The sequence below is a fragment of the Prionailurus viverrinus genome, chromosome B3 (assembly GCF_022837055.1).
Source record: "Prionailurus viverrinus isolate Anna chromosome B3, UM_Priviv_1.0, whole genome shotgun sequence".
Taxonomy (NCBI): Eukaryota; Metazoa; Chordata; class Mammalia; order Carnivora; family Felidae; genus Prionailurus; species Prionailurus viverrinus.
The window spans coordinates 38,315,098-38,334,023 of NC_062566.1; the positions used below are offsets into that span (position 1 = coordinate 38,315,098).

General features: G+C 35.0%; 1 protein-coding gene across 1 annotated transcript in view; it reads left to right on the forward strand.

Annotated features, from left to right (window-relative positions):
- Positions 1-18,926, forward strand: part of VPS13C (vacuolar protein sorting 13 homolog C) — a 201,969-nt gene that overhangs the window by 120,350 nt on the left and 62,693 nt on the right. Inside the window, exons 43-51 of the mRNA XM_047862226.1 lie at positions 244-411; positions 1,817-2,121; positions 3,046-3,193; positions 7,829-7,979; positions 10,006-10,115; positions 12,646-12,815; positions 14,072-14,319; positions 15,437-15,666; positions 18,040-18,132. Coding sequence (XP_047718182.1) covers positions 244-411; positions 1,817-2,121; positions 3,046-3,193; positions 7,829-7,979; positions 10,006-10,115; positions 12,646-12,815; positions 14,072-14,319; positions 15,437-15,666; positions 18,040-18,132 — 1,623 coding nt within the window. The remainder of the gene's footprint in view (positions 1-243; positions 412-1,816; positions 2,122-3,045; positions 3,194-7,828; positions 7,980-10,005; positions 10,116-12,645; positions 12,816-14,071; positions 14,320-15,436; positions 15,667-18,039; positions 18,133-18,926) is intronic.

Sequence of the window (18,926 nt, forward strand, 5' to 3'; positions counted from 1 at the left end):
TTGTAAGTCATGTCTGACCAATTAAATGATTGACTATTTCCACTGGTTAAAACAACTTTTGTAGAAATAGGAAAAAGTTTTATTAAGTAAGATATTTTTAGCTAATAATTTATTGAAGGTTGAATTTAAATGGTGCTTCTTTATATATCAAGGATTTTTTAATAAGGAAGCTATTTATAATATAGCTCTTTTGAAATAATATAGCTCTTTTGATGTAATAACCAGTTAATTTAATACTTTTAGGCTGTCTCTATTTTGGGAGATGAAGTCTTTAGGTTCCAAATGACTCTTTATCCAGGTGCCACAGAAGGAAAGGCCTATGCTGATATGTCGAAAGTAGATGGGAAACTTAGTCTCAAAGTGGGTTGTATTCAAATTGTTTATGTTCATAAATTCTTCATGTCTCTTTTGGTAAGTTTATTTAAAATATATTTATTTCTCATTGAGATCTAAATATCTTTGCCTATACATCTGTAACTAGGTAGTCAAAATCTTTACTAACAGGGCTATGTGGTAAATACTGAAATGCTGAACAGAATATTATAGTGAAGGAAATCCTTTACGTGATGGATACCCAAATGAATTTTTGTTATTGTTCTCATTCTTTCACATTTCCATAGTTCTATAATTTAAAAGTACTTTTTGTCGTTTTACTTTAGGTATTTTCAGTGTTGTTTTATGAAATACCCTTAAAGGTATTTAGCTACAAGAATTTTTTTAGGAGCTCCTCAGGCTTATGAAGGACTAGTATTGGAATTTACAACTTTTGAATATAATTGTAATCAAAAAGTCTATAAAATTATTTTCTTTTAGTTATTATTTCCATGTAAATGTCATGGGCTGATGAGTTTAAATCTGCCTATGCCTCTTAGCAAGACTATTATTTAGGGCTTTTAGTCATGGAATCCTACCTACACCATTATGTTTTATTCTTCTGGAAGGTAATTTTATTTGGAGAAGGGGCAATTTAATTCACTTTATATTATTAGCTTCAAGAATATTGCTTCTAAAAGTCATCTTTTCTTCATTGGGAAAAATATGTTTTTAGTTGAAATTGAGATGAAATGCATCTTACTTTAAATGAAGTGATTTGGACTCTTGCTAATGATTGCAAGTTTATAGACCCTTAAGTATCTTTGCTTATGCCTGAGTACACTCAGAAAAAAAAACTTCAGAAATAAGCTGGCATTTCTTAGTTTCTAACAATAAACTTTTTTCCCTGTGCCCTAGAGGTACAAAATTGAACCTCTGTGGGAGAAGTAAATTGCTGTCCTTTTACTTACATTTGAATTTATTTTATTTATTTATTTTTTTAAGTTTACTTATTTATTTTGAGTGAGGGGCAGGGGCAGAGAGAGAGGGAGAGAGAATCCCAAGCAGACTCCGTGCTGTCAGCACAGAGCTCTATGCAGGGCTCTGTCTCACTGACTGTGAGATCATGACCTGAGCAGAAATCAAGCATCAGATGCTTAACCTACTGAGTCACCCTGGTACCCCTATTTACATTTGAATTTAAAGTGACAAACACTCATGAGTAAAGGGAGACTTAAAAAAGAATTGCCAACAAAAATTTCTCATAAAAAAACAGATAATTCTGAAATACATAAAATGAAAGTTAAAAGACTCTTGTTTCTATAGGTAATAGTTGTTAATATTTTAGAGTGTGTCTTTCTGGACAGTCTCCATATATACAATCAGAAATAGCCTCTCTTTTGTTTTACTATTTTATTTAGTTTTTCTTTTTTAAAGAAGATGCTTTTTAAAGTTAGTCCTGTTTTTTTTTAAAGGAAATCTAAATATCTATCTCTTCCAATAGAACTTCCTCAACAATTTCCAAACTGCCAAAGAAGCTTTGAGCTCAGCCACAGTCCAGGCTGCAGAAAGGGCTGCTTCCAGCATGAAAGACTTGGCTCAAAAGAGTTTCCGCCTTTTGATGGATATCAACTTGAAAGCACCAGTTATTATTATTCCTCAGTCTTCAGTATCACCTAATGCTGTTATAGCAGATCTGGGTTTGATCAGAGTTGAAAACAAATTTAGCTTAGTTCCTATGGAACGTGATTCTCTTCCTCCAGTCATTGACAAGATGAGCATTCAACTAACTCAATTGAAGTTGTCCAGGTATACATATATAATCCAATTGTGTGCTACTTCTAGAAATATAATTCTCATAAAATCTTTTCAAGGGGTAAAATACTCTCTTTGTGGTTGTCATTCCTTATTTTTTATAATTATAAAAACATGACCATTGGGTTTTGGTCAGTGGTAATACTTGTGCACCTCATGGAATCTTCATTTTGTGTTACTACATTTATTATGTGGCTTTTTCCATTTTATAAAAATTTACTATTATAAAATTATAGTTTACTCAATAATTTCAATTTATTTTACTTATTTTTCACTTTGCACATAGCTATTTTCTGTAGACAGAAGCAGACTTCTTAAAATGTACTAAAAGTTAAGATTTTTTTTTCCTCATTTCCAAACCTTGTCACGTTTGGGAATTCTCAGTGTGGTATCTAAAGGATTATTGAATCCAAATGGGAAAGTCTTGGGTCTGTTGAATGACAAGAGTCATTCATTTGGTTGTGCAAATGGTTGTTGGCAGTCATGCTTGAAATGACTATTACCATATGTTTGTTCAATGTGTGGGTTTGGTGAGTTTTTCCCTTTGAGTTTGGAGAAGTACCAATAACACAAAACTAAGGATTACATAGAGTTTCTTTGCCTTTTTTAGGAAGATGTTAAACATTTGTTTGTATAACATTGTACTAGTTGCTAATATTGAATAGTCTTTGTGAAAGATAATAAATAGTTTAATAGTCATACTCTTTGTCTTTGGAATCAGCCTTGCCTAGATTTTATTTTAGAAAGCTTTTGATTTCTTCTGATTTGGTTTGATTTGTGAAAAGAAGCATGTTCTAGAAGAATTCTGATAGCAGCCTTCAGTATCCAGGAAAACTGGAAACTATTATACAATATGATAGTCTTCATTTTAAAATGTAAATTTAAAAAATACAAAACAAATTCTTGTTTATCTTTCAGAACTATTTTGCAGTCTGGCTTGCCACAACATGACATTGAAATTTTAAAACCAGTCAACATGCTTTTGTCCATACAACGAAATTTAGCAGCAGCATGGTATATGCAGATTCCAGGGATGGAGATAAAAGGAAAGCTAAAACCTATGTTGGTAAGTGTGTGTATACATTATGTGAAAATTGTGAGTAGGCTTTTAGCATTGATCACAGTCCAGTTCTAGTGTACATCAGAAGTGGTAATGCCTTGGGACGCCTGAGTGGCTCAGTCGGTTAAGCCTCCGATTTCAGCTCAGGTCATGACCTCATGGTTCATGGGTTTGAGCCCCCCATGTCAGGCTCTGTGCTGACAGCTCAGAACCTGGAGGCTGCTTCAGATTCTATGTCTCTCTCTGCCCCTCCCCTGCTTGCTCACTCACTCGTTCTCTCTTTCTGTCTCTCTTCTCTCTCTCAAAATAAATAAATAAACATTAAAAAAAAAGTGGTGATGCCTTAAATGAGTACTTTGTTAACTGAAAATGAAGTCATCCTAATTCTCTGACTTTTCTTTATTTCACTTTAGTCACATATCTGGTAAAGCCAGCAAGAAGTCCGAGATAAAACCTACTAGAGTTTACTGAACATATTATTAGTCATTTTGGAAAGGTCTGTTACAGTTTTAAGGCACTTGAATTGTAAGCCAGTATAAAGTAAGATTTAAATACCACATTCAAATTACCATAGGAGTATTCTTAATGTTTAAAAGCACTCTTTTAATTCGAAAATAGAACTTACGTGGCACATGGGTGACTCGGTCAGTTAAGCATCCAACTTCGGCTCAGTGCATCATCTCATGGTTCTTGAGTTTGAGCCCCATGTTGGGCTCTGTGCTGACACCTCAGAGCCTGGATCCTGCTTCAGAGTCTGCATTTCGCTCTGTCTCTCTCTGCCTCTCCCCCACTCACACTTGCTCGCTCTCTCTCACAAATAAATAAATAAACAAAAATTTAAAAAAAAAGTGAACTTTTTAAAAAAGTTTATTTATTTATTTATTTAGAGAGACAGTGTGTGTGTGAGAGAGGGACAGAGAGAGAGGAAGGGAGAGAGAATCCTAAGCAGGCTCCGCATTGAAGCATGGGGCTCAAACCCATGAACTATGAGATGCTGACCCGAGCCAAAACCAAGAGTTAGACGCTTAACCAGTAAGCCACCCAGGCACCCTGAAAAGTGGACATTTTAAATAGATGAATGTGTACATTTGGTAAGCCTATAAATACAGCCTTGTTTATAATAGTGTGATTATCGGTTTCCATGTTGACTCACTGGGAGAGATGGTATTGGTCAAAGGTGGTAATGGAAGTGTAGGAGTCCTGTGGTTCTCCTGTGCATGTTTGTGAGACCACTGAAGACAAGCAGTAGGGGATAGGGGAGGACCGAGAGTGACTAAACCGAGTATGTGAAAAACAAATAAAAATTTAGTAGTTTAGAAGTTTTTGATACCTGTGATTACTTCAGAGTTAGTTCTAAGATAAAACAGAAAGGTCAAAGAGTTCTACTCAGGAAGAAGTTAAAACTGAAGTTTGTTGTAGGGATGAAGGGTCCTTTGTGTAGTTATGAGTGGATATAATATAAGGGAAGAGTGTCTAGGGTATTTATTCATAAAGATTTCTCTATTTCAGAGTATGCAACTCTCAGCTTCTCCCTTGCTGTTAAGAGATTAGATCTCAGGGCTAATATCTGACCTTTTCCCCTTGCTTTCAAGGATTGTGTGGTTCTAGGTTTGCTGAAAGCAAAAGTAAAACCTGTATTTCTGTCAGTAGGAGAATATGGACTAAGGGATAGTATATTCATATTATGGGCAGTATAAAGCAGATAAGGTGAGTGAGCTAGAACTATATGAAACAAAATGGGTATACCTTAAACATAAAAGTGGAAAAAATTGAGTTGCAAAATGAGAGTACAATTCTATATTATTTCAAATTTTATAACTAACAATAGACATTGCTGTGTGTGTGTTTGTGTTGTGTGTGTGTGTATTGTTTGTAGGGAATTCAATAGTGGTAAATATAAGAAAACATTCATGGGAAGAATAATTCTCTAATTCAGGATAGTGTCTCGCTGAAAAGGAGTGTAGCTGGGATGAAGTCTCATAGAAGTAAACATAGGTCTTCAACCATATCTATAATGGAGAAACAAGATCTAAAGGAAATGTGGGAAACTGTAAGATTTGACAAAGCTAGATGATAGGTACATTGGGGAGGATTATTGTATTCTCTCTGCTTTTCCTTTATGCTGGAAGTATTTCAAAAGAAAGACAAAAAGTAACAGATCAGCATTTTAACATCAATGTGTGATCATCACTTTAACTAAAAGGACCCCTGTTAAATCAAGATGCAGCCTTAGTGGGTACAGTTTCTACTACCTGATGTGTCAGCAATCCAGGCATCTCAGAACACCCCCTCATTGGTGTGAGTCTGTGTACTTTTTCTGGGTGTAGCTAAGAAAGGGTATCAGGTAGGTGACATCAGTGAGTTGAGTAAATCAGTTTGACAGTTCTTAAACAACTGTGGGGCCATGTCTCAAATTGTCATTCACGCTTACGGAAGGGTTTCAGCCACAGCAAACCAGAGGGGATGGTGAAGTTCACTGCTTTCCAGGTAGTTGTAATATCTTGGTTGGTATCACATGTGGGAATGAATACACAGGGAAGTTCTGGGGAGTTAAAGTGACATCTATTCTCTTGGAGCAAACAAGAAATCTTTGGTTATTATCTCATGCTAAAGTATCTCCCCATTTTCATTTAGGCTGGGGTCAGGCACTTTTTCTGTCAATAAGGGCCTGTATTTGGGGAACAAAGTATTCTGTGGTATTCAGAGGAGAAGGTGCTGTGAATGCATGCATGCCTGTGTGAAGTTGTGTTTAAGTATTTGGAACAGTCTTTTGGACCGCTATATGTGTAGGGAAAATGTACAAAAGATAGAAAGATTAAAAGGTTTAACGATTCTTGGCAGCCAGTAGCAACTTTGTTCTAGCTACTTCATGTTCTGCAGGCAGCTAGGAGGAAGATGGTATTATTTCTTTTTTAAAGATTAAGATACCTGAGTTAAGGAGGCTAAGAAACTTGGCAAATAGCACAGCCAGAAAGTGGTAGCGTTGATACAGTGCTGCCTGACTCAAAAACTCTCTCCCTCCCTCTTTGCTTCTTCATTTCTTTTTCTTTTTTTCTCTCTCTCGCTTTCTTTTTCTTTAAAAATTTTTAATGTTTATTTGCTTTTGAGAGAGAGAGAGACAGAGTGTGAGTGGTAGAGGGGCAGAGAAAGAAGGAGACACAGAATCCGGAGCAGGCTCCAGGCTCTGAGCTGTCAGCACAGAACCGGATGCAAGGCTCGAACTCATCAACTGTGATATCATGACCTGAGCCGAGGTCAGCTGCTTAACTGGCTTAGCCACCCAGGCACCCCATCACTTACTTACTTTGTTTGTTTGTTCCTTCCTTCTTTCCTTCCTTCCTTCCTTCCTTCCTTCCTTCCTTCCCTCCTTCCTTCCTTTGTCACACATTCCCTTTTGTAAAGGTGGGAGATCAACAAGATGCTCCTTTTCTGCTCTGTGTTTTTGTTTTAAAAAATTCCTCAGAAAATTAAAAATAGACCTACCCTATGACCCAGCAATAGCACTGCTAGGAATTTACCCAAGGGATACAGGAGTGCTGATGCATAGGGGCACTTGTACCCCAATGTTCATAGCAGCACTCTCAACAATAGCCAAATTATGGAAAGAGCCGAAATGTCCATCAACTGATGAATGGATAAAGAAATTGTGGTTTATATACACAATGGAATACTACGTGGCAATGAGAAAAAATGAAATACGGCCTTTTGTAGCAACGTGGATGGAACTGGAGAGTGTGATGCTAAGTGAAATAAGCCACACAGAGAAAGACAGATACCATATGGTTTCACTCTTATGTGGATCCTGAGAAACTTAACAGGAACCCATGGGGGAGGGGAAGGAAAAAAAAAAAAAGGTTAGAGTGGGAGAGAGCCAAAGCATAAGAGACTGTTAAAAACTGAGAACAAACGGAGGGTTGATGGGGGGTGGGAGGGAGGAGAGGGTGGGTGATGGGTATTAAGGAGGGCACCTTTTGGGATGAGCACTGGGTGTTGTATGGAAACCAATCTGACAATAAATTTCATATATTAAAAAAATAAATAAATAAAAACAAAATAAGATTAACTTAAAAAAATAAAATAAAAAAATAAAAAATTCTTTGTGATGCATTACTTACTGTTCTAAGTGGCATTATTCTTGATAAGTTGCACAAATATCTTAGGTATGTCCAGATGCATATTTACAGGGAATAAGAGCTCCGTTGCAGGAGAGTATCTTTTTACTTCTTGGTAGAGACTAGAAACTGAACAACACTCTTCCTGTATTAAGTTTGGATGGGAGTGAAGTGGAGGAGGGAGCTGATACTGGGTGAGAAGAGAGAGAGTCAGAGTGGCGATGGGGAGAGGAGAGGAGAGAGAAGCACAGGTCCAGGAGCAGTAGAAGAAAGATAGGAACAGACCGAAGAAGAATGACATAGGCAGGTGCTTGGGTGTGGGATCAGACAGAAGGGTGCTTTACACAACAATAGTGTCTCCTACCATACAATGAAATACTTGTTTCCTGTATTTACTGTCCCAACTCTTTTTTTTTTTTTTTTTTTTGCTTAGGTGAACATTGAATTTGAGGAACTGTAAACTGAGACATGGATATGATATTCTGCTTTTTTATTACTTATATATTAACAATTTGTTGTTGTTTTCTAGGTTGCTCTCAGTGAAGATGACTTAACAGTTTTAATGAAAATTTTGCTGGAAAATCTTGGAGAAGCTTCTTCACAGCCAAGCCCTACACAGTCTACCCAGGAGGCTATAAGAGTAAGAAAAGATGTTCTGGGTGGGCCTGACCACCTCAAAGGTATAAATTAATGAAGATTTTTGCTTTGATTATGGAGGAAAATTAGTGTTAATGCTGTATTTATGTATAGTGGTATTTTTAGTTGTCTAGCACAATGTGTTATGAACTGTTTCAATACTGTAGTATTTACTGTGGAAAATTGGCTGGTACGGGGCCTGGAGCTGCCTTGGAGCTCCCAAGGAAAGGAGGTATGCTCATTGTCTTCCATAAAGGGAGGGGCCACCTACTGTTTGCAGGATACATGTTTGCCCTTTACTTCTAACAGCTGAATTTGCTGAGTTTAGGAGCCACGGAGGTGGTGTACCTTGAGAAATAGCAAATTAGGCATGTAGCATGGCAAGGTCCAAAATTATCAAGAGAAAAAAGGGCCTCAGTATCCTACTCAAATGACTGGCCCAAGACAAAGGAAGGTCTTCTGGTACAAAAACAGCTTTACTAATCTGGCTTTATTAGAGAATGATATAGTCACATACATAAGGGAATTTTCTGGATTATTACAATGGAATCATTTAAAAGCACTGAGCCTTTTAAATTCATCCATTTTTAAAGGATAATTTTTATAAAAGAAAAGTGTCATTTTTGTTCAAGATAGTTATATAAAACATAATTTTACTTTTTTCATCATTTAAAGTCATTTACGTGAGCGTATGTTTTATTAGACTGTAACTAGGTTAATATTTCCATGGCTTCCCCTTCTGTTGAATGGCCCCAGACTGCTGTGCTTTTATAATGAATGCTCAGATCATCAGCTATTACTTAAGAAAGCAGTACATAAAAGTGCCGGTTAATAATATCATTAACATTGCTTCTCCTGTATTTAGGCCCAGTGTGTTTTGAAATTGCAAAATAAATGACTAGAGTTGTGTGCAGAAAAGGTTTTTGTTTCAGGTGGATAGTTAGTGTTACATGGGGTTGGTGAGGTGAGCATCTTCTCCCCAGACTGGGAGTATACTCCAGTACAGTCCAGACAAACACTAGATAAGCAGGCTATTGCTGTGGTTAGACCGGAACTATGTGCACATGATTAAAAACAGCAGGCAGGCTGTATGTGATTAAATCAGGAGCTCATTACGTTCAGCTGTGGTCAGTTTGTGTCTTTGGCTCTGGCTATACGGTTAACATGGTCCTTGGGAAAAGTTGTGAATTCAGAAAGCTGCAAAGATGGTGGAGATTGGAATATGAATTACTTTCAGGAAAAGTGAAGGGAAAAAACCCTAGCATTTTCCAACATGGCGAAGCCTTTATGTGGTTAAAGTTATGCAGTGTTTGCTCTTCCAGTATCTTGTAAGAGCATTTCCCTATAAATGATCAAAGGATAGAATCCATCTCCAAAAGAGTTGATAAAATCAGTTTCTAAGAGTGATTGAAAACAGTATCTGTTTTTATTGTCTAAAACGTTTTTGCCTAAAGATGAGGGAAAGGACTAAATTACTTCTTGAAATCTCTTTTCCCCCAGAATTCCAAAGGCTCCCTGGCCCATATTTTATTTGAGCACTGTTTGTCTCTGCTCTTGAATTATATTCTGTTCTTTAAATGTAATGAGCTGGGTGGTATAGGTAATTAAAGATAGCGAGAATTACATTATGCTAGTAGAGGATCTGTTATTGACCAGTCTGTTCTAGGACAAAATATTTTATTTTTCTCTGCCTCTAATTTCAAAATCTCTTAACACTGGCTTATAACCATTTAGGTTAAATGCTTTGATAATTGTAAATTATTCTATGATGAACAGTCCTGCTCTGGGGGGCTTTAAAAAAAAGTTGTCTGGATACTCTCCAAGACCCCTTCTTTTTTGTTGCTTCTTTTAAAATGTAGATGGTCTCCCTCTGTCATTTTTCCCTATACTAAATATATATAGAATAAATCATTGCCATTTTAATTAATTCTCATAATATGATTTAAAGAATCCTAGAAAGTATGATACATATTTAGAATAATAGGTTATCATCTTTGCTTTTTAAATAAGTGTAAAATAATGTACCTACTTAAAGCTTTTTAATTTTCATTCTTATGTTTGAACCATCAGAACAAGATATGACAGGCTTAAAGCTTTCTGTGGACCAAAATGTCACTCTCCAATTTGACTTTCACTTTGAATCTCTTTCCATTGTCCTTTATAACAATGATATAAACCAGGTATGTAGTAAATTTATTTAGAAATACATCTTCAGTTATTGATATTTAATTTTAAAACATTGGTATTTTTTCATTTGAATTAAAAAATTAATTAAAAAATTAATATGCCTATTAAACTCTTACTTGGCCTACAGAATATACATTGGTCTTACTCTGTCTTCACTTTGTTAGTATTTCTAATCTTACTCAGCTAAGGAAAAATTTTTACTTCTTTTGGTAACATTAGCCCTGAACTACTTAGGTCCATCTCTAGTAGAAGAATTTTATATGTGAGTAATTAATTATGTGTGTAATTTTGTTACATAGCTATACATGTGTACAAATATAGCTGTATAAGAATAATTTAGTAGTGGCTTTGGAACCTTGGAGGATTCTTTTAAAATTCATGATTATCCAGGATATAAAAGCATTAATTATGTTTCTATTAAATAAATTTTATATGTAATAGATTTGTATTAAGGATACCGATTAGTGGGTACAAGAACCAAGTATAGTGCCGTGATTTGAAGTAATTAATGTACCAGTGCTATTTTAGAAAGCTATTTGTTGTTATGTAGATAGTATCTTCAATAAATAATTTTATTATATCAATTACATAATATCATAATACTCATAATAAATACATCATATTATAATACCCACAATTTGCATTGATTATGTCTGTTGTTATTGTCCATTCATGTTATCTTATGTTTCAAATTGTTATCTAAGTTATTCATATTGCTCTTGAGCCTTGGGCTAGTGTCTGTCATTTATGCAGTAAACTACTTTCATTTCTAATGTTTAATGTTAATGAAAAAATAAAAAACATGACCTATGGGAAATGAATAGTTAAATGTATTCTTCATTGCACTTAAGGTACCATCATTCTACTGGTGCCCCAGCCTTAGAATGTTGATATTTTCTTTTACTTCCTTCTTTATTGACCTTTATTCATTCGATACTGAGTATTGCCATTTTTTTCTTTGTTCTTTCCTGATACTTCTCACTGCTACTTTATTTGAAACTTCTTAGCTTACCCTTACTGTAATGGCTTCCTTGTTCGTTGCTCTTTTTCCTCTCATCCATACCAGACATTGGCACAAGTTCACTTTCCTAAATGAATTTCATGTAGCCGTTTATAACTTTTTACTCTACTAAAAAACATTCAGTATTAGGTTGTCTGAATTGTACCTTATTAAAAAAAGTTCGGTGACTCCAAATTGTTTACATTAGTAGCTGTACTAGTATATTGTGATCAGTAGGTGTGTCACAGGTCATTTCTGTTCATAGTTACAGACCAGAAGCTTGTGAATTATTTACATTTTTATAACTTACATTCCAAATTTGCCATTAATAATGTCAGTGTCTGACCCATGTGCATACAATGTACCGTCTTGAGTGATGGATGTAGTTATAACCAATGTACCAGGAATTGCACATTACCAATACCTCTTATATCAATGCCATTGTCTATAGTGAGCAATTAGGACTTCACTTTCCTAAAGAGATTTTTGTTAGTTGTTTTGTTTTTTTCCTTCTTTTTGGGGGGTGGTTGTATATTTAAGCTTTAGAATTTGCAGAATGTGTTACATACCTTTAGATATAGAATTTGCAGGATGTGGGGATACCTTTAGAATTTGCATAATGTGTTACAATTAAAGATTGAGATCCTTTTACCTGTTAATGAAAGTTTAAATCTTTAGTTTGGGAAGTGGGACCTCAGTAGGCCCCTGTATTTCTTCCCACCCCTCATTCCCTACCATTCTTTAATTGAAATATTCAAACTTAAGCAGCTAGTACCTTGTACCCTTATAGCATCTCTGAATTGTTTACTCGTGTTTTTTCCGTATCTGGAATGTCTTCTCCCTCCTCTTACCCCATCTGATCCCGCTTAGTCTCTGAGGCTCAGTTCAGTTATCATCTTCTTTCTGAATTTTTCTCAGCCCACCAGTGATCTCTTTGACCTTTTGAGTTTTGCTATTTGTACTCTTTACCTAATCACTTAATATTCTTTGTGGAATATGGGGGGATTAAATATGAATAAATAAGTGTCTACATGTCAGTCTTTGATCATTTACAGTCTACAGCATCTCCTTGTCACGTTTGTTATAGTGTGTTTCTATTTTCCATATTTATTAGGGTATAAGCTCGCTGAGATCACCTACTATATTTTATCCTTTCTCATAAACCCCATAGTTCCTTTCACGGTGTTTTTTGTTTTTTGTTTTTGTTTTTGTTTTTAACAGAAGACTTAATTAAATATTTATTAGTTAGACTGATTGACAAAAACATTTCCTGAATATCTTTATTTGCATTAAACTGTGAGATAAATTTTTATATATTAACCATTGTTGAATATCAACACATGTATTTTTTATATACACTTACAAACACATGTATTATTCTGTTTTATTCTTGTGTTTTAATACCCATGCTTCTAAATTTTGTTGTATCAGTTTGCCTTTTGTCTCTGAGTTAAGAAATGTGTTTAAAAGTCATTACATAATATTTAGAGATACTGATTCTTTTGCTTGAAAATACACCACAGGAATCCAAACTTTCATTTCACAATGACAGTTTCCGGCTTGGTGAACTCAGACTACATCTTATGGCCTCTGTAGGGAAGATGTTTAAGGATGGCTCAATGAATGTTAGCCTTAAACTTAAGACATGCACACTTGACGATCTCAGAGAAGGCATTGAGAGAGCAACATCAAGGTTTGTCATCTCTGAACTTGCTGTACGTTATTTAAGGCTGACATTATACCTGACATTTGGTTGCTAGGCTTGGGATTATCAAAAGAGATCTTTGGTCATACTTCAATTTGAAGTGCATCAATAAATAGTGTTAATATCAGATTCAGTTCCTATGAAATTTGAATTAAAGGGAAATTTAATAATAAAATGGAGTACTGTCTTAAAAGCAGGAACTAAGAGAATGTAAGAATTTTAATAATGAAATTAGCATAGGGTGGTTTGTTGGTAACATAGTTTTCTAAATTGTCCCCAAAAGGCAGGTTCTTTTTTTTTTTTTTTCCAAAAAAAAGCCTGAAAGTTTCTGATCTTTTCTGTGTCTTACTTGTTTTGTCTGTATATTTTAAACCAGTATTCTGAAATTTTTTCCAAGTTTTACTAGAAATGTAATCCCTAGCATTTTCACATTATCAAGCCAGTACTTAAACATTAGTTTATATTAGCCTCCTGTAAAGTGGGAAATATGTAACTTTAATATTCTAATTATATATTTATTCCTTTCTCAAATACTGAGACATACTCTTTTTGCCCCTGATGTTCTTTGGAGAAAAACTATGCTGCTCCCTAACCAGGGGCTCCATTGAATACATACTGGATACTTCTGAGCTCTTTCTGTTTCTTAGAGATGAATAAATGAGGAAAGAGTGCTATCATGCAACCAGCTTTTCTAGTTTGCAAATTTAGTGTTTGGGGTAGCTGTCCAATAGGCAAGGGTAAAGCCATCATCTGTTTGGTAACCTGTTCTTCCCAGCATGTGTGAGGATATGTGGCAACTATCACTGCAGACACTTGATAAACACTGGCTGATTTGAATTGGATTGAATACTTTTGGACTCAAATTATATAGGATGATCTTTGGAGATAAATTTGTTCAGGGAGGTTTTATTTTGTAAACTAATGTAAAGAGATTGACCTTTAAATTTTGTGGGACCACATTAATGTGTTTTGTTAATTCCTTTTAGTAGTCATTCATTTATTTTTCTGCTACTGTATTATAATTATAAAATAATCTGTAATTGCTTAAAAACATGAATCTTGCTATAGAGATTAGGAGACTATGTCCTAGTTCCTAATTAGCTGATTAGACCCCAGTTAACGTTGACCTGTTTTCTGTTCAGATTAAAAACTCAAAGGTGAAACAAAGACTATTAAGGTGTATAGGAAATTTTTCATCTTTTAAATTATTTTTGCAAGAATAAAATAATGTATATATTTTTTAGAATGATTGATAAAAGGAATGATCAAGATGACAACAGTTCTATGATTGATATAAGTTACAAACAAAGCAAAAATGGAAGTCATGTTGATGCTGTTCTTGACAAGCTGTATGTATGTGCCAGCGTGGAGTTTCTGATGACTGTGGCAGATTTCTTTATCAAAGCTGTGTCTCAGAATTCAGAAAATATGGCAAAAGAAGCACAGATTCCACTACGACAGACAGCCACAGCAAAAATCAAGATGGAGAAAGGTTAGTAGAATTTATCTGTTGTAGATGACAGCTTGTCGTATATTTTAACAAAGATTACAAGAAAAAAGATGAATGGACAATTCAAGAAAGTAAAATACTCTTTCAAATTTAAATATATGCTGTGGAAAACTTTTAGTAAGCATAAATTTTTAAGAGGTAGAATAGAAATATATTGGATTAGGGGCTAGGAAACCCCTGTTCTGGTTCCAACTCTGCCATTAACATTTCTTTACTTACCCAAAAATAGAGGAGTTAATCTGGGTCTTTGGTTGGGAGACTGTCTTATAGAAGGGCAGTCTTTTATTCAGAGAAAATATATGGAAGAATTATATCCATTGAAGCAATTGAACAGATAGAGGCAGAAGGTGATATCGGACCACCCAGCATGATGCCCCTGGACATCACCGTAAACACCTTAAACTAAGGGGAGTGTGTGCAAATGTCTGGTCTTGATGTACACCGAAGTCACTTCCCTGCTCTATAAATTACTCTAGCATTACCAAATAGATCAGTGATTTTCTTTGTTAAATTATAATTGTCTCAGGTCAGGCATTTATCTTTCTAATGCATAATTCAGCAAGATTGGAAAATACCATTCACTGGCAAGGTCAGAATTTTATTTTTTCATTTACCTTTCCTAAACAGTAATTATATATCTCTATATTCATATACATAGTTCATGTATTAATCCTATAGATTGTAGGACACTGATTATGTGTTTTATAGTGAAGTCAGAGTCAACTTTATCAGAGTCTCTTATCCTCTTCCTGTTATTACCCTCTCCTGTTTTCCCCTCCTGTCTCTGCAATGTAACATAAAACACATTCATGTGTTCATATGTGCACACACCTTAATTCAGACAAAACCAACTTCAAAACGAGATTATTCTTGCTAGGTCAAAGTGGAAATGATGTTGTGTCAGAGATCAGATTGCATTATCCCGCACAATCAGCATTTGTTAATAATTTATCATTAGTATTAGTCAACTACGGTTAATTCTGCCATATCCCATATAGCAAGATATTAGAAACAACCTAGCAACTTATAGATAGTATATACTCAAGTGACAAGATATATTTTGTGACATATTTTTTGGTTGCTTTTTTTGTTTTTTCAGATGACTCTGTAAGACCAAATATGACTTTAAAGGCCAAGATCACAGATCCAGAAGTGGTATTTGTTGCCAATCTGACAAAGGCCGATGCTCCTGCTCTGACAGCCTCATTCCAGTGTAACCTGTCTATGTCAACCTCCAAACTTGAACAGATGATGGAAGCTTCTGTGAGAGATCTTAAAGTCCTTGCTTGCCCTTTTCTCAGAGAAAAAAGAGGAAGAAACATTACTACAGTAAGAATTGCCTTATATTCTAAGCACGGATTGAAGATTGGCAGAAATGGTGGATTCGTAGAATCCTAGAATGTGAGAGCTCTGTAAGACTTCAGAGATTATTTACTACAAATTTGAGGTTTAAAGTTAAGGTTGAGTTCCGAAGATGTTAAATGATTCAGCCATGCTGCCATTGGCAGAACTGGGAGCTGCCTTTAAACTTTTTCCTTTAATTGTACCATCTTTTGTGGAACAGTAGGTGAATTGTAGTACAAATCAGCATTGAAGTCACGTGACCAAAGAGATTGTTTTTGCTGTATTAAAAGTTAACTTCATGGGCACCGGGGTGGCTCAGTTGGTTAAGTGTCTGACTTCACCTCAGGTCATGATCTCACAGTTCGTGAGTTCAAGCCCAGCATCGGGCTCTGTGCTGACAGTTCAGAGCCTAGAGCCTGCTTTGGATTCTGTGTCTCCCTCTCTCTCTCTGCCCCTCCCCTGCTGTGCTCTGTCTGTCTGTCTCTCTCTCTCTCTCTCTCTCTCTCTCAAACATTAAAAAAAAAAGTTAACTTCAGTTATGTGTTCAAGTTATTGTTTAAAAAATATTTTAGTTAATTGATTGCCATACCAATAAGTTTTAAATGTTAAATTGAGAATTTTACATTAAAGAGGATTTATTGTATGACTCATTTGCAGTATTAAATTAGGAAAATTTATGACCAAGTGGCTTACATAAAGAAATGCAACATTAGACTTAGTCTGTACTTTATCATGAAGCATTCTTGAGCAGGATCATCTTTTGGCATGTCACAGAAAGCTTATAATTAATTGATTACTCCAGGAAAAGCTTTTCCTAATTTTTTTTTTAAATGTAAGTAAGACAATACTAATTCCTTCATTCAGTTGAGGTGTAAGGTTAGTTTACTTATTCAGTTGAGGTGTAAGGTTAGTTTACTTATTTCTTTAATGATATATATATATGTTATATATATATGTTATATATATATAGTATAAGTACATTTATTTACAAATATAAGCTTAATAGTTTTAAGTAAGTCATTGGGTTTACAGATTGGAAATTTGTTTTTATAAGCACCTTATATGATATTCAAGACTGACTTCGTGTTCATCATAGGGAAACTGTTCATTTACGTACCTTACCACAGTCTTTTTCTCATGTGTTAACAAAACTTTATTTTTTTAATGTTTATTTATTTTAGAGAGACTGAGAGGGAGGGACAGAGAGAGAGAGAGAGAGAGAGAGAGAGAATGCATGTGCATGCATATATGGGGGAGGGGCAGGGAGAGGGAGAGACAAAGACTCTGAGGCAGGCTCCAGGCTTTGAGCTGTCAGCGCAGAGCCTGATGCAGGGCTCAAACCCATGAACTTTGAGATTATGACCGGAGTCGAAGTTGGACACTTAACTGACTGAGCCATCTAGCTACCCCAGAACTCTTTGTTTAAAATAACAATTTCAAGTTATTTAGTTGTCATAAAAACTAATAATTAACAATTTCATTTCCTCATGTACTTCTTTGTGAATGTAAGACTTTACCATAGTCTTCACCTCATTTTTATGGGTATTTTAAAGGCATATTTTACAAAGGGTATCGTTTGAAAGATATTTTAGTGAAAGCAGACATTTTATTTTTTTTAATGTTTATGTATTTATTTTGAGAGAGAGAGAGAATGAGCAGGGGAGGGGCAGAGAGTGAAGAAGAGAGAATACCAAGAAAGCTCCACACTGTCAGAGCAGAGCCCTACAGGGGGCTCAATCTCATGAACCATAAGATCATGACCTGAGCTAAAATCAAGAGTCAGGTGCTTGACCAACTGAGCCACCCAGGTGTTTTGAAAGGAAACATTTTAAACTTGTATTAGTAACTGTACATCCTTACTTAAGAATTGACATAAAGGAGTTGATCAGAACTGCTTACAGTCCTTTGACAATGTACACGGATTTGTCATAATTAAGAGCCCTCACAAGAAAAGTTCTCACCTAATTTCATTTGTCTTTTGCTTTTGGCATAAGGTATCATTAAAGATCTCAAGTTAAGGGCCCCTGAGTTGCTTAGTTCATTAAGCATCCATCTCTTGGGCTCGGCTCAGGTTATAGTCTCGTGGTTTGTGAGTTTGAGCCCCAAGTTGGGTTCTGAGCTGACTTTGTGGAACCTGCTTGGGATTCTGTCTCTCTTTCTGCCCCTCCCCCTCTGATGCTCATGCGTGCTCGCTCACACACACACACACACACACACACACACACACACTCTAACAAAAATAAATACATATTTTAAAAAAAGATGTCCAGTTAAGTAAGACATTTCTGGTGTGTATTATCTACGTATACCTAACAGATTTTAACTAAGGAAATGTGAATTTTATTTATTTGTTACTAGGTCTTACAGCCTTGTTCTTTATTTATGGAAAAATGTATGTGGGCTTCAGGAAAACAAAATATAAGCATTATGGTTGAAGAATTTATAATTAAGGTCAGTGCCTATCATATTATTTGGGTAAAAATTCTTGTTTCTAGCAAAATCTTTTGATGTCTCTTCTAACTAGAACATTATGCTACTTACATTACATATTCAAACAGTAAATACTGCTAATATTAAAAGACATTTTTCTTTAAAGCAAATTTTTTTCTATCTTTTTATAACGAGAGTACTTTTAAATATCTATAAATGATTGAGATAGTTTTTATCCATTATGTTTGCTTTTTGTGTGTTGGGGAGATTGGGTTTGGGAGACAGCAGAGATGGGATGGGAAGAGAAGAAAGTTGGGATGGAAAAGTGAAGTTGCCTTTATTTGTAGTAAGTTATTTTAGGCTTTTATTCAGGTATAATGTGAATTTAATAATTACATAATTAAATGTTTTATCTGGCTTTTAAATTTTTGTAATGACAGATGTATGCTAGAAATAAGTTATTAGGATTTGCTTTTTATTAATCTCTTATATTTGAAGTATTGGAAAAACAATCTCTGTTCTCCCATAGCATTTGTATTGTTTAAGTATGACCTCATAATTGGTTATAAATGAAAGGCAGAGAATAATACTTCCCCGAATCTCTTTTTCTGTCTGTCCAAAGGACGCAATATTGAGGTGGTTGATAGCAGTTTTACTATACCATAACTGATAGTGATTAAACCAAGGCTCAAACTAATGTCATTTGAGTTACCATATAAATAACAGTGCAATTTTCTCTCAATATTTTAAAATGCTCAATAGTTTTAGATTGAATTTTGTTAACAGATTTACTTTTTGAAGAACTTAAGGTGGTC